At 53.4% G+C, this 20,219-nt stretch overlaps 9 protein-coding genes across 9 annotated transcripts; 8 read left to right on the forward strand and 1 right to left on the reverse strand.

Moving 5' to 3' along the window:
• On the forward strand, window positions 1–630 carry CTAM01_02862 (uncharacterized protein; the record flags this gene model as incomplete). The annotated part of the gene is made up of 1 exon (XM_060518900.1): window positions 1–630. One exon carries the CDS (start codon window positions 1–3, stop codon window positions 628–630), a length of 630 nt encoding a protein of 209 aa, XP_060386703.1.
• A 5,048-nt stretch (window positions 631–5,678) lies between these two features.
• On the forward strand, window positions 5,679–6,134 carry CTAM01_02863 (uncharacterized protein; the record flags this gene model as incomplete). The annotated part of the gene is made up of 1 exon (XM_060518901.1): window positions 5,679–6,134. One exon carries the CDS (start codon window positions 5,679–5,681, stop codon window positions 6,132–6,134), a length of 456 nt encoding a protein of 151 aa, XP_060386704.1.
• Window positions 6,135–6,464: 330 nt separating this feature from the next.
• On the forward strand, window positions 6,465–7,525 carry CTAM01_02864 (uncharacterized protein; the record flags this gene model as incomplete). The annotated part of the gene is made up of 2 exons (XM_060518902.1): window positions 6,465–6,473; window positions 6,572–7,525. 2 exons carry the CDS (start codon window positions 6,465–6,467, stop codon window positions 7,523–7,525), a joined length of 963 nt encoding a protein of 320 aa, XP_060386705.1.
• A 738-nt stretch (window positions 7,526–8,263) lies between these two features.
• On the forward strand, window positions 8,264–10,096 carry CTAM01_02865 (uncharacterized protein; the record flags this gene model as incomplete). Its single annotated transcript, XM_060518903.1, has 1 exon — window positions 8,264–10,096. One exon carries the CDS (start codon window positions 8,264–8,266, stop codon window positions 10,094–10,096), a length of 1,833 nt encoding a protein of 610 aa, XP_060386706.1.
• A 407-nt stretch (window positions 10,097–10,503) lies between these two features.
• CTAM01_02866 (calcineurin-like phosphoesterase) lies at window positions 10,504–11,936 on the reverse strand (the record flags this gene model as incomplete). Its single annotated transcript, XM_060518904.1, has 4 exons — window positions 10,504–11,516; window positions 11,584–11,674; window positions 11,733–11,856; window positions 11,920–11,936. 4 exons carry the CDS (start codon window positions 11,934–11,936, stop codon window positions 10,504–10,506), a joined length of 1,245 nt encoding a protein of 414 aa, XP_060386707.1.
• Window positions 11,937–12,724: 788 nt separating this feature from the next.
• CTAM01_02867 (uncharacterized protein) lies at window positions 12,725–13,096 on the forward strand (the record flags this gene model as incomplete). The annotated part of the gene is made up of 1 exon (XM_060518905.1): window positions 12,725–13,096. One exon carries the CDS (start codon window positions 12,725–12,727, stop codon window positions 13,094–13,096), a length of 372 nt encoding a protein of 123 aa, XP_060386708.1.
• A 1,845-nt stretch (window positions 13,097–14,941) lies between these two features.
• CTAM01_02868 (uncharacterized protein) lies at window positions 14,942–15,659 on the forward strand (the record flags this gene model as incomplete). The annotated part of the gene is made up of 2 exons (XM_060518906.1): window positions 14,942–15,561; window positions 15,620–15,659. The coding sequence occupies 2 exons, from the start codon at window positions 14,942–14,944 to the stop codon at window positions 15,657–15,659; spliced, it is 660 nt and encodes a 219-aa protein (XP_060386709.1).
• A 2,585-nt stretch (window positions 15,660–18,244) lies between these two features.
• Window positions 18,245–18,685, forward strand: CTAM01_02869 (uncharacterized protein; the record flags this gene model as incomplete). The annotated part of the gene is made up of 1 exon (XM_060518907.1): window positions 18,245–18,685. The coding sequence occupies one exon, from the start codon at window positions 18,245–18,247 to the stop codon at window positions 18,683–18,685; it is 441 nt and encodes a 146-aa protein (XP_060386710.1).
• An 847-nt stretch (window positions 18,686–19,532) lies between these two features.
• CTAM01_02870 (uncharacterized protein) lies at window positions 19,533–20,048 on the forward strand (the record flags this gene model as incomplete). The annotated part of the gene is made up of 1 exon (XM_060518908.1): window positions 19,533–20,048. One exon carries the CDS (start codon window positions 19,533–19,535, stop codon window positions 20,046–20,048), a length of 516 nt encoding a protein of 171 aa, XP_060386711.1.
• Between the last annotated feature and the right edge of the window lie 171 nt (window positions 20,049–20,219).

The following is a 20,219-nucleotide window of genomic DNA, read 5'->3' on the forward strand; positions in this document are numbered from 1 at the left end:
ATGTCCAAAGGCGGGGGAGAGCGGCCGATGCCCATTCTAGACGGAGAGACTTTCCCAAACTTCGAGAAAAAAGCCTTGGCTATCGCACGCTATAGCCTCGGATCACTCTGGCATTCACCATCGAGATCTAGATCACGATGCGAGGAGGCAAAGAGAAGAGTCCAGAGACCTGGACGTATGTTGACTGTGGCCCCGCGTCTGATCCGAGTCTTACGAATGCTTCAAGTCGACGTCGGAATCCATGACCAACATCCTGCGCATTTCGTGGATGTGCAGGACGCTAACCGTACTCTTAGTCACAAGACTCCCTTTCCAAAAAGCGAGGGAGAATTCTGGGGTTCAAGTTTCCAAGGTTACCCCGGCGGCCAGGCCATGTGGTTGAACGAGCGAGCTCGTTTCTCGTCAGCCATTTGCAGGACCACACGCAAGACCACACTGGCTGCTTTACTACCACAGCGTGTACAGTACATTCCTCTCAGGTCCCAATACACTTGGGTGCGCAGACGAGGCCTACAGCCCAAAGTCCGGCGTATTCGTTCAGCAGAGAGCATGTTACCTTGGATAAGGTACAGAAGCTCATGTCCACAACCATTGGTACTGATTTCAAGGGAGTCTCCGAAGAGCGAATAGGTGGCAAACAAAGGAAAGTACCAATCAGCCCTCGGAACACATCCATCGCAATGGCTGGGCTGGAACTTGATGGACCAATTTCGAGCCCTCTTAGAGCGAGGTGGCGAGGCGAAAGCAAGCCCCAGTGATTTCCTGGCACACTTCTTCGATGCTGTTCGGAGGCCGGGAGCTCCGACCTCCATAGCGTTTCTCGAGTGAGGCTGTCGTGTGGGTATGTGTTGGTAACGACCGTTTCATGACTTGGTAAAGTTGCCATAGCTCAAAGCAGGGCAATAATTCAAGTAGGCCCTATTGCTGGCGAGTGTTTGGATTCCTCCCAAGTTCACACCACAATAATTCATGCTGCTTGCTGTGGTCATGTGGAATTGTATCGTCAGTGACCAGGAGATTGACTGTTCATTTCTCTGAGCCCTGTCCCGAAAAATGGGGGAGAGAGAGCGCTCACCGAATTGCTCCTCTCTAAGTACGCACGGATGAGGCGTGGCTCCTTGTTATCAGTATTCTACTGGTGTTTATTCTTAGCTTACCTTTTTGTTCCTCCAGTGTCGTTGTTCTACGACACAAAATATTGTGCGATGTTTCGTGGTACTGTCTTTCTTGTTTATGAGATTGTGAACAGGGAACTTTAATGAAAGTGCGGAAATGTTCGAATAATGCCTCCTTTTCTCCTCGGGGATTTAATCATTCAAAGGAGTTGCCGGACCTCGCGGGCTCAATTAAGAAATCCAGTACCAGACAACATGCCTTCCATCCAAGCCGTCAGCAATTCGAATGCCGGCTCTAACGTCTTGCTCGGTATAGCACGTATTGAAGTACGGAAACATGTCGCCACAGCGAACGATGGTCAGCATTCCGGAATTTGCAATTTTCTCGGCTCCGGTATCTCACGACGAGGCGTAGTGAGAAACGTGGGAACGATGAGGATTCTCGGCTGAAGGATACATTTCTTCCGTTTGTCAGCGGCTGGTTGAGGCCTCAGCGGCCCGAAGTTCGTGATGTGGGGAGATGTTCTTCCCCAGCCCGAGAATCACCTTCCTGATTGACAAGCCGGGAGATCTTGTCTGTCAAACTTGCCATCATAGTCATTTGGGGCTCCGTGGTAAGGCAGAGGCGAGAGGCCTAAAGTGGAGCTCTGGAACGGTGTCCCCGCGATATTGCCCTGCAGGCACATAGCTTGAGATCAGTGTCTAGAGACGTGGCGCCAGAATAAGAGCTGTCCATTTCGTCGATAACAACTCAATCAAAGCAAATTCGGATCAAGTCCAACCCCGGCATCTCTTCAGTCAAAACATAGCATTTACGCCGAGCTCGATACCGAATGGAGGTAGCATACCGAAATTGTGTTATGACTGCTACAATGCCGCTCTCTGGGTTTCAGCTGACGTACGGTACCGAGTTTGCAAGCACCGGTTCGAGCAAGCAAGAATCAGGTACCTTGTGTACGGAAGCCAGGCAGATGTCAATATCCTATTACATAGGAAAAGTCGATTTTGAGAAGGTGATGGTAGAGAAACTTTGGAAGAAAGCCATCATGAGTTGGCTGACCCGTTGGTCAAAGCGACTCAAAGCCTTGAAGGAAGGAGGGAAGGAAGGAAGGGAAGAATGCGCTGGTTAGAGAGGCGACAGCCGAAAGGAGTTCTGGTGGGCAGCGGACCAACGGAGGAGCTCCGATAGCCGTCCACGGTCCAGTGGCTGTTGGGCAAAACATGCGGTGAAAAGGGTCTCGGATGGCGCGTAATCGTGGCAATTGCGCTCCCCAGCAGAGACTGCTGCCGAGACGTATTCTCCCCAGGTTTTCTTTTCTTGGATGACATGTCGTTGCATGCTAGGCATTTAGAACTGGTCGCAGCCGGTCTGGTCGTCGTTGACACCAGGCCATGCTGTCAAGACTCAATGGCGAACTTTGATACACATATCTTCCAAGGACCAAAACCTGTTTGTGCTCGTTGTCGGCCGGCGTTGGTGAAATTGTATAAGTATGGCAGGCGCCCGTATGGAGATATCCGTTCCGATGCTGACAGGTTGCGAAGCCTTTCGAGATCGATGGGGGGCCGGGGTGACGATCCGGAGGTGTGTTTCAACAGTCGTCTTCATCAGGCTCATGGATGCGGCATCCACAATAGCGACCACGCGTTGGCGGCATGGGCGGAGAGGAACAAAGGTAGCAAGAGCAGGGCTACTGCATGAGCTTCGCAGCAACGGAACGCATCCGCGAGTCCGTCAGAATGCCAAGAGTTTGCGGGTGCACAGACACCACAGATCCAGGGCACGTCTTATCCGACGTGTGCCAGGGCCCGCTGACCGAGGGTCCAGTTCTCGGAGCGAGGTACCGGCGGGGCGGAGAGGAAGGAGGGGAAGGGCGAGACCGTAGGCGAAAGGCTAGAGCCTATGCCTACCTAGAAGTACGGAGAGCGGTAGGCAAGGACGAATGGGGGCGAAAAAATAATAAGAAGCCGCATGCTGAATTCTGTAACCGAACTTAGTCAATGTGAAAAAAAAAAGGAATCTTTAGAATTCACTAGCCACAATTGCGGAGTTTCCCATATGGAGTAGGTATGCCTGACGTGCCACAGGTTACGGCCGTGGACGATCCGAATGAGTGGAAGTGACGTCTCGTTACGTAGCCGATTATGTCCGTTTGTCGTCAAAAGGATGGTGAAGATGGAGAGCCCTTGCTATGTTGCCGGGTTCGGGTCAAAAGCATTCGAGGCTGCGTGGAAGAAGAAAAGAACTGGAGAGGGTCATGATGTGAGTGTTGTGATGGGCTGGTGGTGTTCTGGGAGGCCGGAAGTTGGTACGATTCTGGAAATAACGAGTGGGTCCGGACGTAGTTTCGGACACTTTACTCCTCGGTTGGACGATCCTTAGCGCCGACGTCGCCCCTCTCCTCCCCGGTCGAGGAACCTGGGAGCATCAAGCAAGCAAAGCAAGCAGCACTGAGCAGGCAGCTGCCAGCACCCATTGTTTCCCAGGAATGTAACTCTGTGAGTGATCATAGGAAAGGTGGGGATGAGTAGGTAGGGCGTGGGGTGGAGTATGTATGTACAACCCGGTGACATATCCGTACGCAGTATGTTGTCGGCGGATACCAATGGGAAGGTACGCTGTACACTACAGAGTACGTGTATGCGTAGCATGTACGGAGTAAGTAGATGCAAAACTACCTTAGTGCCTTACCTACGGGGTAGAGTACGGGTAGATTGTACGGATACGGGATACTCCGCGCGGGTGCCTCCCCTTGGAGGCTTGGGTAAGGTACCTTGTCTATTGCCTTTGCAGACTGCATGGTGGAGGGTATCTTTACCTGCCATTACCTTACCTAACTTAGTGCCTAGTGCGGCGTGCCTGCCGCCTGCGGCCGGCCCTCGACATCAAGCCCGCTTGCTGTTGCTGTTGGTAAATCACATCTCGACTTTTCACAGTTGGTTCTTGGACCCCGGTACCCAGCTGAAGCTGTGGCGTGGGCGCCTCTGTCTCACCGTGTGCTCTATCCGCTTTCGTGACTAACCCGAACTCGATCGCTCCATCTAGACCTGCAGAAAGATACCACGTTGGACCGGGTGGATGGGGCAAGACTAAGGTAAGCAAGCACCTGATGGCCAAGTCTTGCCTGCCGGCTTCAAGTCCGCTGAGCAAGTTCTAACGAATCACGTCTAACACATAAAATGGACCCTGAGATACCGGAGGCCGCTCGTGGCAAGGGCTTGGCGCCTTGCCATTTCCATTTCCATTTCCATCAAATCATCCTCTCGACATTGTCCGACATGTTCAACATCCATGGTGACGGGCCTCAAACTAACCTAAACTAACACTCTACTACTTCTAATTCGACAATCTGACAGGTAGCATTTCTGCCCGCTCTAGATCCTGCTTGCCCTCGTTGGTCAAGTCGAAAACCCACCACAGTCACAAAGGAGCTATTCTTGTCGTCATTTCCGGCCATCACCGTTGCATCGTGACACCAGTCGACAAGCCCTGAATCCTTCAGTCGATCAGGCACAGCAAATATTCATGATTACTGATGTCTAGGAGCAAAGAGGCATCTGTATCGCAATGTCATTCGTTGCCTCGTGCCCACCTATCATCCCCTCGTCCATCGCCACCAATCTGCTGACTACCTGAGATCCATAGAACAAGGACAGGCTCAGTCAACTTCTGGGTCCGCATCTCTCGTGGTGTGCGTATGCCTAACATTACAGGACAATGATACCTGCGCAAGCGTCTGCTAGATGGCTATGCTCCTCGTCGAAGAGTCGCCATCTCCTTGAGACCTCCGACATATGGCACGTTGCCCAATGGCAATTCTGTTACAAATTTCGGCTTTATCTTGTGCTCTCGAGTATCCACCCCAATGGATGTCTTGCAGCAGCAAGAGGCTATCTTCGAATGGTGCCGCCAACGGAAGGGGAAGCGTCACTTAGATCCAAGAACCGGGAAAACAGGGTGTTCAGGATATCACGGTTGACGATCTGTGGCTTGCCGCCAATGACACGCCTGGATTCTTCCCCATTCAAGCTTATCCTCTCAGGCGGCTGTTGAGCATTCCGGATCTGTCGTTCGTTCCCCGTTGAAAGTCAGACATCCCGCCCTGTCCTCCCAGACAGTAGACTTCGCCCCCGGACCCGGCATACCTGGGGGCGAAGGACGCTCCAGCCCGACTAGGAAAAGCAAACATGACATCCAGGGCAACTGCTGCCTTCGGTCACGGCAGCCACGATTAAACCTGAACCTGTATCCGTACCGTTGCACTGGGACCAGCATCGACCAAAAGTTCCAACTCCCAACGCCGTGCCTCAAGTGACGATCCCAGTCTATCTTGGAGCCTTTTTCTTCGACGGACCGCGACAGCCGAAGAACAAGGCGCGCGTGCTTTTACGGAGTCATCGTGCACGGCTCAGGGGCAATATCACTGGCCGAGAGCACGTAGGAATCGAGTCCATATTACCAAGACCCTCTGTTCTGATGGCTTCCTAGCGTCCAAACCCCCAATTTTCCGTCGAGCCTGTCGGTCAGGGTCCACCGACAGACGCGTACTTTTGGGGTCACGGATGGTTTTTCGCATGAGGAGCTCGCTTACTCCGGCCGGCTTTATCTCTCCCTCGGTAGTCTTGAGCCGCAAGAGCTCAGCTCACCTGAGGGCAAATGTCCAAGCTTCTATGGCTAATCAAACCCACAGATGGAATGTGTTGATCGGCTTTGGTAGCTCAGAGTCTTCTTGGCCGGAACAAAACTTAAATCTAGATTCTGCATGTACGTCGATTGGCTGCGCAGATACAAGCAAGATCTCACGACAGTCAAGTAAATCGGAGTTCCCGTTTGGTCAGCTGCGTTGCCTCCTCATTATGCCTAGTGGCTTGGGGTCCGGTCTGGCCTCTTCCTGGATGATACCCCTACCACCTCAGCAGGAGACCTCGCAATCCTTGCTCTTCCCCTCTGGCGGACCAGTCTCGGCCAGGAAAAGTCATCCTCCACCCGTCTCTCAAATAATTTCAGGCCGTCTGTGATTTGCCGGCCCGTTGCGCTTTCTTTTACTGCAGCAACATGCCAGGCCTAGAAGCCCTTGGTGCGGCCTCGCCAGCTGATGTTCTTGTTCACATCCCCTCAAGTCTTTCTGATGAAACAGGCGGCAGCTAAGGCTCTAAAACCCCACAGTCTCTTGCACATGATAGATGCCCAACCTCCTAAGACGTACGGGTTACCTTCCGTCGTACGCTCCTAGAAGAGAAATCCCAATTTCTATTCCGCCATCTCCGATCATCATCATTCCCTCTGAAAGCATAGTTCCCCGTATTTCGAAAGTGCGTCGTCGTTATTGTCTATCCGCACAATAGCCAATGGAAGCGGTTAGTGACCTTTTGGTTCCAAAAGAGCTCGGCGTGGAGCTCCACAGGGCAACATTCTCCCCCAGCGGATGGACAACTTACCAACCCTTTCAACATAGGAAAAGGAGAGGAACCGCATCCGGGATAACCAGCGCCGTTCGAGGGCTCGGAAGAAAGAGTACGTTCAAGAGATTGAGCAACGTCTTCGGCAATGTCAACTTCAAGGAGTCGAGGCTTCTGCTGAAGTACAGCAGGCGGCACGCCGAGTTGCAGATGAGAACCACAAGCTTCGACAACTACTTCAACATGTAGGCTATGGCGACGAAGTTGTTGATCAGTACATTCACACCGGCAAGCTCGCTTCTCCGAGTCATCGCGGCCTGCATATTGCAAACTCGAGCGGCAGCTTGGTTCCTGAGAAAGCGACAGAAACGTTGGAGGGTCTTTTGGTTCCACGGCGGCCACCATGCCTCGATATCCAGATGCCGATTCTACCAACAAGTAGAAACACAAGCCCAGACCGAACCTTGTCATACGGTCCCACGCCAGACTCGTCTGTTGAAGAGTATGGTTCTCCGTCGGAATCTGTCCATCAAATCCATGGTTCGGCGGTTGTTTCACCGACAGACTTTGGCTCCCAACAGGTCTACGCTCGCGCCGGCGACATGAAAAACCGAGATTACGCAGGCCATCACCACCGCCCACTTGAGGTCGAGTGGGCAAATACCCACCAAAATCAGTCACCCCATGGTATTTCATCAAATGTTCAGGGATTCGGGGCGAATCAGGCGCTCGATTATCATCCGCCATTCCCGGGCATCAATCCTTCAGCAGGCATGCTACCCCCAACATGCGGCGGACCGCCATCTATGCCGTACACATCGTACCCGACTTTTCATCCCCAGCCGCCAGCGTTCGTCGCAGCTGCTACTGGTCATATTGGACATGTCCCCGTCACTGAAGGGGATCCTGCTATTGAGGATCGCAAACCTCAGTATAGACACCCAGAAGACCATTCTTGGTCATCATCGGACCCCTTTACCAGATCGCAATACAATCCCCGAAACAACTGAAGCGGCTTTGAGCGTTGTTGTTTGATGATCTCGACGCAGATTTAGACCTTTCTAAACAAGGCTCTCGATCCTGCAGACGAACCCGACACCGAAAATGGAGAATGGTTGTTGTAAAGTCAACAATAAAGGCTGAGCTCCACTGGAAATTCAATGGAATACTCGGCCGAACAAATTGGCCGGGGCCCTATTCTTGAATGGAGATCTCGAATAGCAACTCGCAGTGCCTTGGCACTCCTGTTTTTGGAGCCGTACGTTGGCCTTGCCGTGTACACAATCAAGCACAGACGAGGTTGGTCAAAGGAAACCAGTCTTATTGTTCCCTACCCATGTCACCGAGGCTGGTGGGAAGGAATTGGAGCACAAAGGCAACGAAAGCTCGTGGCCTTTGGCAAGTGCTGAAAACGTTGCGTTCTCTATGGATACAGACCAAGAGTCTTTATCTCTGCTGCAACGTTCTTTGTATGAAGCATGCGCATGGAGCAGCTGGAAAAAGGGCATGCCGGCGCCCTATTGAGCCAGCTGAGAAGGTCCAATGCTGTCAGCAAAGGGCTCACGGGTCACAAGATGGAGGGGTTGATAAGAGTCGTCTTAATGAATCTAATGCCCACGGTTACCATTCAATTCTCTTGTTTCCATTTCCTCACAACAAAGTCAACTCAGTGCGTCTACTTGACGGAATTTTATCCATATCCTACCCCTTTTACATCTTACCAAAATCATAGATCATTCAAAGCTTCAATGTCGGAATACTACAGCCAAGAGAGGGTGGATTTGGTAGCGATATTGGCTACATCACAGCGAATCGAGTTTGAGAGATGCCTTGCAGAAATCAAAGGACGCAATGGAGGTAACAAATCTGACACGATTGGAGTGCTCCAGCGTCTAGCCAGCGAAGCCGAAGACGCTAGCAGCATTCTGTTAAGTCTTCAGGCAGAGAATATCGGGGGCTCATATGACATGATCCATCGTATGCTAGCACAGCAGACTCTACTGATCAAGACGCAGCTTCTGGAGGTTGCGGGAGAGATGGGGAAACCGTTCCTACCGACGCCAATGTCTAATCCACGGTTGGCACAACAATCTATGATCCAGCAGCAACAGCAACAGCCACGGCAGGAGGAAGAGGCGGAACGGGAACACCGAAAACCGCGGTCCCCTTTACCAAGACCTCCTAGGCTGCCGAAAGTAAAACTACAATTCAATCAGCTTCCATTGTCTAGACGGCTTTCTGACACTACGCCGACGCTTGACGCGATGGACCGGTCTCAACCCCCTGAGAAGCAGAAGTCCCCGACCCGTGAGATCAAGGGGTTCCCTCCTCGGATCACTAGAAGGCGGCGTCGTCTTCGACAACAAGCGTCAGCAGAAAGTGGCGGAAGAAAGGACTATGGGACAACTGGGCCAAGGGGAACGTATCAAGGAGGGAGTGTCCTTCGTCATGATCAGGCTAGTGTAAGTCCTTCTCCTGAGAAAAGACTCAAGCTGTGGCCCACCGCAAGTAACAAATCCTCGCGTCCAGCGGTCGGAAAACCTCTCTCAAGAGCGAGTGAAGAGCGAGACCCCTTGAGCCGCCGGAAGTCGGGGGACGTGAGCGGTGCGGTAAACCTCTGCAGACTACAGGATGGACAGGAAGAGAGAATCGATGCGGCTAACGTAGAAAAGTGGTCGAATGATCTCAATTCAAGGACGGAGAATAAGGACGAGGGCGAAGCAAAGATGGGGATGGAGAGGGGAAATGGAAGTAAGACAGGGGACGAAGGGGAAGGGCGAGGGACTCGCGGGAGGAAGAGGTCTGCAGACAACGACTTGTCCCCATCGACTATCAAGAAACCTCGCTCTGAGCCTCAGGGCGGGAAGGACGGTGGTAGTCCAGGGCGTATCAAAAGGTTCCTAAGCTCCCTCAACCCCTTTCGGAGAAGACGAACTAAGTCCCAGGAAAGCAGAGACGCCGAACCGACCGCCGTTGTACCGAGCATGCCAGACTCGCCGAAGCCAGTGGGGTGCTGCATCTTCGCGGAAGCTCTCAACCCAAGATACTTATTTGGCACCGGAAAAGAGGACCAGAGAGCCCTGCACTACCGCGACGCCATCGAAGAACTCATCCAGCTCGTCGAAGACGCGCCGCACGCAATCACGTCCAACGACCCCCTCGTGCGCGAATACCACGCGAAACAATTCAAAGACATACAGACCGTCCTACGCAAGATCCCGTCCAGAGCCATATCGAAGAAGATGATTGACGAAAAGCTCCTGGCGATCCGGACGGAGGAGACGGCGATTCAAAAAGGGCAGATTCCACGTCTAAGAGGGATAAAGGCGGAGGAGGCCAGGGCGGAGCGTATACAGCAGCTGACGCAGGAGAAGGAGGTCCTGCACCGTCGGTTGCGGGCCTGCAATGAGCTGAATGACAAGATTTTCGCGTTTGGGGAAGAGGGGGCGGCGATTTTTGCGGATTGGATCGTGGAGATGAAGTTACGCGTCGCGGGGGAGCTCGAGTTTGCGGAGAGGGCCCTGATGATGCCGTATTTTGGCGGGGTTCAGGAAGATGGCCGGGAGTTCTATTGTGTTTGAAGAGGAGTGGAAAGTTGAGTTTGTGGCTTATAGAAGGTTGGAAAGAGGGGGAAGATGTATATACCAGTGACGATGTGCGCCGTGTCAAGTTAGCTGAGATAGATATCACAGAGGCGTTTGGTTTGGCTTATTGAACGAATATCGAAAAAACGATGCATGACTCGCGCCAACTCCTATTAAGTCCAGTAATCATCCACCGACCTTTATACATACACGATCAGGGGGAAACACGTAAATTTTTGCCCAGCAACGCTGACCATTCCGTTCTCTGTCTTTTTTCGCTATTTTCATCTTTAAATGTTTTGTGCCGTTTTGAAACAATAAAAACGCTTTTGGTATCGTCATTATACCGAGAATATCTCTCGCCTCCACTGGGGGAGAGAGTCCGTGACCAAACCACCTCACCCTTACAAAAAGTAGTCCGCCACGGGCTTCTTCGCAGGCATGCCCCTAGAATCCTGCGGCGCGGCCTGGAACACGCGGTACCTCCTCGCGGGCCCGGGGAGGAGTACCTGGTCGTCGGTGCCCCGAATATTGCCGTCGCTGCGTCCCCGATCGCCGTTGCTGCGCGCAAAGACGCCCGTGCCCGAATCGTCCTCGGCTAGCTCGAGGATGGCCGCCACGTTGCCGCAGCGGTAGCAGTAGTTGGGCGCCGACCACACCGTCACGATGCTGGCGTCAAACATCTCCTTGAACCCTTCCATGACCAGCTGGTGGGCGCGCGCAATGAGCGAGAGGTCGTTCTTGTGGTTGAAGTCGCGGACGATATCGGCGCCAAAGAGGAAGCCCGCGCCGCGCGGCGACAGGCCCCAGCCGTCGATCTCGTCCGGGTCGGACCAGAGCAGATCGCACATGGCGCCCTCGTGGGGGACTTCCTGCTTTCTGTCCAACAGCCGGATCTTATCTACGCTGTCTATAAGCGGGGACAACCCGCCATGAACGCACAGAATGGCTCCGGCGGGGTTGCCTATAGAACCTGATGCGCTTCCTGATGCGCCGCTTCCTGGCGGGCCTGTCTTGTCGCCGCCGGACGAGGGGGCACCGTTGGGGCTATTCGTAGGTTGCCTTTGTGGTCGTCTCTGTCGGGGGAAGCGGCTCATTGTTGAGCCGTTTTGATCGCAGACCTCAATTTCAGTATCTTCGCTGATGGGGTCTTGTCCCGGAGTGGAGTTGAATGTGTGTGATGCGCCGAGAACGATGGCGCCGAGGGCGAGGTAGTCGAATACGTCGCAGCAGTACCGCCAGACGTTGGCGGAGCCGTATTTCCGAAGGCACTCGTCGTAGAAGCCGTAGACGGTAGTGATTTGGCGGGATTCGTGGTTGCCCCTGATAAGGGTCATGCGGTCGGGGTAGCGGACTTTGAGGCAGAGAAGAAGGAGGAAGGACTCGAGGGAGTAGAAGCCGCGGTCGACAAAGTCACCTATACGAAGGAAGCGTCAGCACATCCGATAAGTGCCGTGGGTGAGCGAGAGATCATGAGGGCATACCCATGAAGAGGTAGTTGGTATCGGGAACATCGCCGCCTACTCGGAAGAGCTCCATGAGGTCGTGAAACTGGCCGTGAATGTCGCCACATATCTAGTCCGATGTCAGCGTCTACTCGCCGGAAATTTACGGCGGGGGTTCCTCATCGTACCGTTACGGGGGCTGTAACCGTGACAACATTTCCTTCCTCAATGAGCAGCTCGCGCGCCTTGTGGCATAGCTCTCGGACTTGCGCTTCGGGTATCGGTCGACAGGCGCGCAGTTGTGCGATAGCTCTGGGTTAAGCGTCAGCGCCTTTTCAGTCATGAGAGATAGTATGCGATCGCGAGTATGCTCACTTATCGAGGTCGCTCATTGTGGAATTTGAGGAGGGGTTCCTTGGTCTGGGTCGCGGCGCCCGAGGCCGAGGACTCGCGATATCGAGGTGGAAAGGATGGCGGGTATTCGTTCTACTTTATAGCATGTCGTGTGGAGTATTCGATTCGGCGCGATCGACGGCAGCTACCTTAACGTCGTCGTAAGAATGCGGATTGAGCACTTGCGTAGGGGCGATCAGGGCTTCGAGGATGGGATGGCGTCAGTAAAGTTCAAAGAGGTGCATGGTTGCCCTTTAGCGGTCGCTGGTCGCCTGCCAACCCCCAATTCGAACTTCCAATCGCGCCGGGATCTGCAAAAAGTGGATAGATGGCCAATGCGTCGCTGTGGGTTCTCGCTGGAGTGCATCCCGGCCCGGGGAATTGTTCAGGGCTCCATCTCGGGACTTCAGTTATTGCGACGACCGAAGATTGGATCCTCAGGCTCGCGACCTGCACTTATTAGCTGGCATGTCACGTCGCCCAGGGTGGACCCACTCCGGGCCGCCGGAATCCAATCAGAAGGCCTGCATATCAGTTCGGGTCATTAAGCTTCACTGCAGGTTTGCGAGAAAATCATCCGTTGGCCATCGTCATTGCGAACCTCAAGCCTTCGTTAAGGGGACTACATTCGGATCCGTCACCCCGTCGCGCGAGCATGGTGCTGTCATAGGTGAGGAGCCTCAGTCAATTGGGTCATTTTGATGAATTTCAAAGTCGCTAACGTCCAATGGCACGCAGAAGTTCGAAGCCTCCTTTTTCCGAACACCAAAGAAAAAAAATCGCGATCATGCCACCACACCCCCTCCACCCGAGGTCGCGCATGACCTCTTCGCTCTTTGCAACCACGGTTGTCGCAAGCTTCTTCGTAGTCGGCATGCCGCATCTGTTACCGTGTCCGGCACCGAGAGTCACATACGCCGATGGAGAGATAGTGGTGGGCGAGGACGGTCGCCGAAGGAGGCGCCGCCGTCGCGAGGCAGCCCCCGAAATCAACGACGGCGTCGTCAGCTTCAATCAAATGGGCGACGAGGAAACGATACGAGCACGAGAGGAGCGATTGAGGAGGGAGTGCCCAGTACCGAAACCTGGCGGCATTTTGGGCGAGTGGTTGGGATTCCACGGGCCGACCAAAGCAGAAGATGGCAGAGCGGGAAGGTGACGACAGCAGATGAACATATGTACAAATAACTCAAAGATACCATTTACGATCAACAATTGCGGTCCCGGCGGCATTGGATGTGCGATAACGATAGACGGGGTGACACGCAGGAGATGGTCAATGTGACGAGCATGCAATCAGTCAGCGAACAATCGCTCTGCCAAATTGAGAGGATATGGGTTAAGGACACCCGCTTACGCCAGAAAAAAAAAAGAGTTCACCCCCCCGGTGCTGAACTGGGGGCTACATCTCTTGGTGCTCATGCTGGGATTCGAACTCGGGTACTCGCTAAGGCTGTCGTCGAGTAGGCTGGTTGGCGTTTTAACTGCTGACCTTGAACGACTCCACCAACCAGCCAGTTTGACCTGACCCCCGACCTAGAGGGCGCCTGCTGGCTGGTGACAGGGACGGAATTGAGGGGGTCTATATGGGCTTGCTCTTGTGGTGTATTCAGTAGAGCTGGGATGAATATACATACACGGGATGATTCACTGAAGGTGGCTGATGCGCCGCGAAGAGTTTGGGAACAAGAGCCCGAATTAGGAAGTAAGGGTGCCCAGAATCATGAATCCTCCAGTAAACCGCAGGTCCTCAAGAGCCCTTGCTCAAGTGAGCAACGCAACCCAGCCTTCCCACTGATGCCGCAATTGTTGCCTCAAGTGGCGTGTTCAACGATATCTCAGGCGTTTAACTGACAGTCTAGAGTTTTCGAGTCTAGAGCACAGCATTGCAACATCGGCTGCCGCGCCTTTGCAGTTGGACTCAAATGGGCGACCAGTACGCCGCAATCACACTCTCGGGCTACGTCGAGACAGATGGTGGTAGAGGGCCTCCGATGCAGAGGTGCTTTGGGCCCTACCCTATAGCCAAATAACGATTCAACTTCAAGTCACGTAATCGACAAGCAGCCCATCGTGCACAATACCCCATGGCCCAAGCAGTTCGCGATGTTCAGAGTCACGCACGCAATGATATACCTCTGCTACCAGTACTTGGGGGCTGTTGGTCGGGGCTTGCCAAGTCTAAATAAGCAGTCATCCTAAAAAACAAGGTTATTTTGGCATTGACTGCGCCTGAAACTTAGGTGCAGTTCGCCCTTGCAGAGTTGCATCCTCTTGATCCTTGCGAGCTTCGACCAAGAAAACGGCTGGGGACGGGCCCAGCGGGTCGTTCTTGGTGAGAACAGATGAGTGTCTTGCTCGAGATTTTTCGATCTTCACAGTCCGAACGCCGTTGGCTGGAGTCCTTAAAGTCTTCAAATTGCTATTTTCTCCGAGTCATCCTCGCTGACGACGATCAAGATCGCCGCTCGTCTTTCTCTCTCATGTTCCGTTTCCCAACGAAGTTCTCATACCCCTGAATCTGGTGTAAGAAGTGCCGTGAGCTTATTACGTATGATCTTCCGGGAAATTCTACACACAGGATTCGCCTCGCCTCAGCAGTGAATCCAATGCCTGCCTACGTTGCCAGGGCATAAAGTAGCAATACTGAAGGCTCTACCAAATTTTCCACGGCTTTCTGGTGTTCCGTCCATGACCGGGCGATCGTGGGGGATGAGACGTCGGAAGAGACTCAGGCAAGTGATCCGTGCTGCTAGGCCGCGCCCCTGCCTCCGGCCCGCAACCTTAACACCCGCTAACAATATCTGACGCAGGGAGCCCCTGATGGACGCCTTGGCGTAGAGGAACGCTGGCCAACTTTTTAGTCATTGTTGCTCCCGCAAACCACTCACACACATACACAACGACGCATATACCCTCACGAGGCTTCACAGCCTCTCCTCGTGGTTAAGAGTGACAAGGTTGTGTCTTCTTCAGGCTTGTGTGCGGGGCGGAGGTGTACCACATGGGCGGCTTGCGGTCTGATCTCCAAAGCGCCAAGAACGGCTCTGATCAGTCGAAACAGCCGGGAGGACGAATCACGAAGAACGCCTGGAGCCTTGGGCCCATTGAGATTTTAGCATCGCGGTTTAGAGTTGAGGTGACGGGTGCCATCTGTTTTCTACCGGGGCACGAACTGAGACCGGATTCAGCACACCCATCGTATGCCGGTCTTTCAAGGGTGGAGACCTTGCATCCTGCTTCGCACCTTGGGGAGGCAACTTGCAAGACGCCACCAGCCTGGCAGACCGTTGGCATGTTACGCAACCCGAAAATTCCGGATGGCATCTGTCTCATGAGCCCTGGTAGATGCCATCTGATCAGCAGAGGCTCTGGGCTGGGGGGAGGGGAGCGCCAGCCCAATACTGGGCCTGGTCCACACAAAGACTTATGCTTAATGACAGTCCGGGAAGATGTGAAGTTAAATAGACTTCATTTCCCCGAACCAGAGTATGTTTTGTTCCTCATCCCTTCTCTCAGGACAGTGTCTTTTTTCTACATCAAACTTTTCAATTCTATTCTTCAAGAGCTGTGCTCTATTTCCATTCATTCTCAGCTTCTCTGTCATTCCTTGATACCCCAATTGTAAGTTTTTCTCCCATCCAGGGCTGGCTAGAAACGCAACGCTGACTAGAATCTCCAGTTTGTACCGTTTTCTCTTCACGACAGTCATTCCACAATGAAGTCCTCCATGATCCTTCTCATTGCTACCGGCCTGGTGTCGGGTCTGAGCATCCCCAAGCAGCTGGACACCCGCCAGGCCATCGCCCAGGCCCCGGCCGCTGCTCCCGCAGCTGCTGCTCCTGTTGCTGCACCTGCTGCTGCACCTGCTGCACCTGCTGCTCCCGCCGCTGAGGCTCCCGCCGCTGCTCCCGCGGACGCCGCCGCCGAGGAGGCGAAGAAGAAGGCTGAAGAGGAAGCTGCCAAGAAGGCGGCCGAAGACGCCGCCAAGGCTGGCGAGGGCGCTGCCGCTGCTCCCCCAGCCGAGGCCGCTCCCCCGGCCGCCGCCCCTCCTGCTGAGGGTGCTGACGCCGCCGCTGAGGCTGCGAAGAAGGCACAAGAGGATGCCGCCAAGAAGGCTGCAGAGGACGCTGCGAAGAAGGCACAGGAGGACGCGGCCAAGCAGGCCGAAGACAAGCAAAAGGAGGCTGCCAAGGAGGCCGCTAAGCAGGCTGAGAAGGCTATGGGAGACTACCAGAAGGGCAACAACAACAACAACAACGACAACAAGGGCAACAACAACAACAACAATGGTAACAACCGCAACAATGGAAACAACCGCAACAACAACAACAACAACAACAATAACAACAACGCCCTGTTGCTCCAGAACATCCAGCTCCTCCTCGCCGCCATGAACCTCCAGAACGTCGTCAACGTCCAGGCCCTCGCCCAGCTCCAGGCGCAGCAGCAGCTCGTGATGCTCGCCCAGCTTCAGCAGCTCGCCCAGCTCAACGCCGTCGGCCTCGTCAACCAGGTCCAGGTTGTCGCTCTAATGCAGCAGGGTCTCGTCCTCGGCGGTGTCCAGCTCGGCGGCGTCCAGGTTGTCAAGATCCAGTGAACAATTTGCTGCAGAAGTTCAGGGGAGGGAGCATACAGTGTACAGGGCGATGTAACTGCAAAAATGTAATTGACACAATTTCTACGGTGCAAGGAGCAATCATTCAATCAGTGTTTAGCACCGGGGGCGCCACTGTGTTTGTTTAGATGTCTCATGCGTTGCGGAGGTGTGAGGGAACCCGCGCCGCGTGATCGGTTGGGTTTGGCATCCTTAGTGGACGGTCTCTACTGAAGGTTGAGGTGACATTGGTATGGCCGTGGTAGCACTCAATGGTCTCCTAGAAAGGGGTTGGGAATCGGTGGTCCACATTACATGGGAATGGGTAACGGTGCATTATTCAACGGCTCTACATATCAGACTAGGATTTGGCAAGTGCTTTAATGTAGTTTATGGAAAAAAGTGTCACTGATCCACATGCCAAAACCTTTGAGTTTTACGTTGAGTTTTACTTTCCTTCCGTTGATAGTTGTGTCTGTCTCAAAACTTTGCTGATGTCGCGAGGGGGTCATGTTTAGGGCGGGATATCCCTGTTCGAATGCCAAGTTTGTTGACAGCATATTGACTTAAGCTTATCCTCGATGAATTCTCCTTTGATCGATCTGATTACTTCTGACTCAGCACAATGTTTGCCATACCATGTCACCTTCATTTTCATTCCAGTCGGCCAAAGGTATTTGACGTCTAAATCCAGCTCACCCGATTCGTGAATGATTTACACTTGGGTAGGAAAGGGTTCTCATCGTGATGGTGGACGATATGACGAGCACATAAAATCCGTTCGCCTCCTCACTCAGTTTTTGCATCAAAAGTCGACAGTCATGTATGGTACCGAGATGCCCTCGTCAAACGCAAACCCAACCCTCCTCTTCCCGGAAGCGTAGAACACCCGAGTTGCGGGGAAAGGAGACGTCAAAAGAAAAGAAGGTGAAGAACCAGGGTGTGACATCTGCAGCCCTGTCGCGCGTTCCCTTGTCGTCAATGCCATGGAGGGAAGATGCCTCATCGACAGAAGCCTGAGACACTTGGAGGGGTTCGGGGTTGGTGAGCCGAGCAGGGGGGGTTCCGACGACAGCAGGAAAAGGGCGGCGGTAGGGTCACTGTGTGCTGCACATTGCGCCCGGACCGCTTGTCAGTGACGCTAGAGGTTCTGACTTGCTGGAAGAGGAGAATTGCGGGGTCTGTAATAGCCAATTAACGCCTAGTCAAGACTTGCAGGGGCCGTACAGAGGTCCGAGGGATGCTGATGGACCCCACTGACACGAGTTTAAACAGCCACTAAACCTTAGTTGAGCCGCTCCGACGTCGACGGTCCTCCTCCTCCCGTCTCTCTCGATTCTCTGCGTTGAGTCCCTGCTTGGACTATGCCATTCACAACCACTCATTCCAATACCAAGAGCGAGAATGGAATGATGTCCTCACACCCCAATTCGATGATCAATGCCACCCTGATCCAACGCATCGCCGGCGAGCCGGCTCGGCAGTCTCCTAAGGCAGAGCCGAAAATCCTGACGCGAGTGCAACGAGACCAACTTCATTCATCCCGTCTTGACTGCTGTCAGAGACCCCAGCGGGCCCAGCCTTGGAACGACCCATCGGACTTCTCATCACCCGGCCGAGCATACCAGTTGTTCCAGCTCGGTACGCAGGTCTTTTCGGATGACACACCTGTCATCGCAGCATCGTCCCAACTCGCAAGTGTCTGACTGAATGCCGCCACACCACCGCCCCTTGTTCTTCCACTTCTTCTTCCAACTTCCCTCCGCATTGTCGTCGCACATACCCAACACCACCCTCACAAAACCTGTGATCAAACCAAGTCCTTTTCCACCGCTGCTTCTCATCATCAGACCCTACGAAACAGATTTTTGGCTCGGTTCTATGTGTAGATCTCATGAGTCTATTCCAGTTTTCGTCCCCCGTCCCCTGTCTCCCTTCTCTCACACAAAGTCCGCGGGAAGGAAACTGGCTGGAAGGGCCATGTGCCGGCTTGGCGATGGCTGGGATGAAGAATTTCGTGTCACCATTTGCCGTCGGCTGAGTAGCCGCAGGACCCGCCAAGTAAGGTTATTTGGGCATTGCGTTACGTTGCTTGGCCCACAAGAGCCTCAATGGCCTTGTCTTGCTTCGTTTCCTCATCATAGACTTTGATTACTAGGTCTCGTCACAACCGAAGGGATTGCGAGTGAATCTCTCTTAATCTGTCTATGCTTGAAAATGAATTTCCATCTCAAAAGATTATATCTGGAGATAAACGCCTCACGAGAGACGCCGAAGTGTACGTGTATAGTGATATTACTTTCCTACTGTAGTCTTCAACTCGCTTTCATTCAGCTCGCAATCATCCTAGCATAAGTCGCTAGATCGTGCCAAGGGTGGCATCGCTTCCGTCATCCGAAGAAACGTCCTCTCTTCCATGCTCTACGCGTCCCCTCACGACCCCTAGTCTCAATGTTGGGCCCCCCTCCCCCCTGTCAACCCGTTTGATCCAACATTATTCCGTACCAGCGATATCGAGACTCTGATACGCATCGGATCACTCGTTCACGACTCTTCCGAGCGCAAATCGTACCTTAATTCGCACTTGGCAATGGCCCAAACGCCTTATGCCTTGCTGAAGAGTTCAGACGTCGACGTACAGCACTCTTGGCTCCGAGTATCTTGGCTTCTGCTCTCGTCGACATATAAGCCACCCGTCCCGCCGCGAACATCACATATTTTTCCTTCTTCTCCATCCACACGCATTCAAGTCTCTTTATCCAGTCCGATCTCACTCATTCCCTTCATTCATTCTCTTCAGAGGTGGGTCTCATCTCAAGGCCAGATGAACAGAATACCATACTAACCAACAACCAGCTGTGCTCTTTGTTCTCTTCACTCTTTTCAGGTCGTTTACAAACAAAACCAAAACCACTCTTTACAGGAACAATCAAGAGCTGTGCTCTCTTCAAACATAATCCATTTTTAATCAAACCCCCCAATCCACCAATCAGCCAAAATGCGCTTCTCAACCATCATCCTCTCCACCCTTACCGCCTTCGCCGCCGCGGCACCCGTCGCCGACACCCTGGAACCCCGCCAGGGCAACGGCAACAACAACAACAAGAACAACATCGACCTCGCAAACCTCAACAACCTCCAAGGCTTCCGCAACCTCGACCTAAACTACCTCCTGGCCCTCAACAACCTCAACCTCCAGGGGCTCGGCCAGCTGGGCCAGGTCAACAACCTCAACCTCGCCGCCTTCCAGAACCTGTTCGCCGCCCAAAACTTTGACCTCAACGCCCTGCTGCAGCTGCAGCAGCTGTCCACCGTGCTGGCGATCCAGCAGCAGGGCGTGTTTGGCAACGTCAACCTGGCGCAGCTGAATCTAGGTGGCCTCAACTTGGGGCTCATTGGCGGGGTCGGGCAGGTGAACTTGGGACAGTTTATTGACCAGGGCTTGGTTGGGCAGATTAACCAGGTCGTTCAGCAGTCTTCCGGTACGTTTTTGGCTTCGCATATGGACTATTGAAATCTTGAGTGCTAACCAGGGGTTCTTCTTTCGCAGTCGTCGTCGTTGCAAAATAAGCACTCTACATCTGTCCTCCAGGAATAGGCGATGCAATGTATTCATGAATTGGGCTACGGATTGCCACATTTGGGACACGGTGTTTCAACCTGCTTTTCTCTTCTCTCTTAATGA

Source organism: Colletotrichum tamarilloi (assembly GCF_030869305.1).
Source record: "Colletotrichum tamarilloi strain Tom-12 chromosome Unknown Scaffold_6.1, whole genome shotgun sequence".
Lineage (NCBI taxonomy): Eukaryota > Fungi > Ascomycota > Sordariomycetes > Glomerellales > Glomerellaceae > Colletotrichum > Colletotrichum tamarilloi.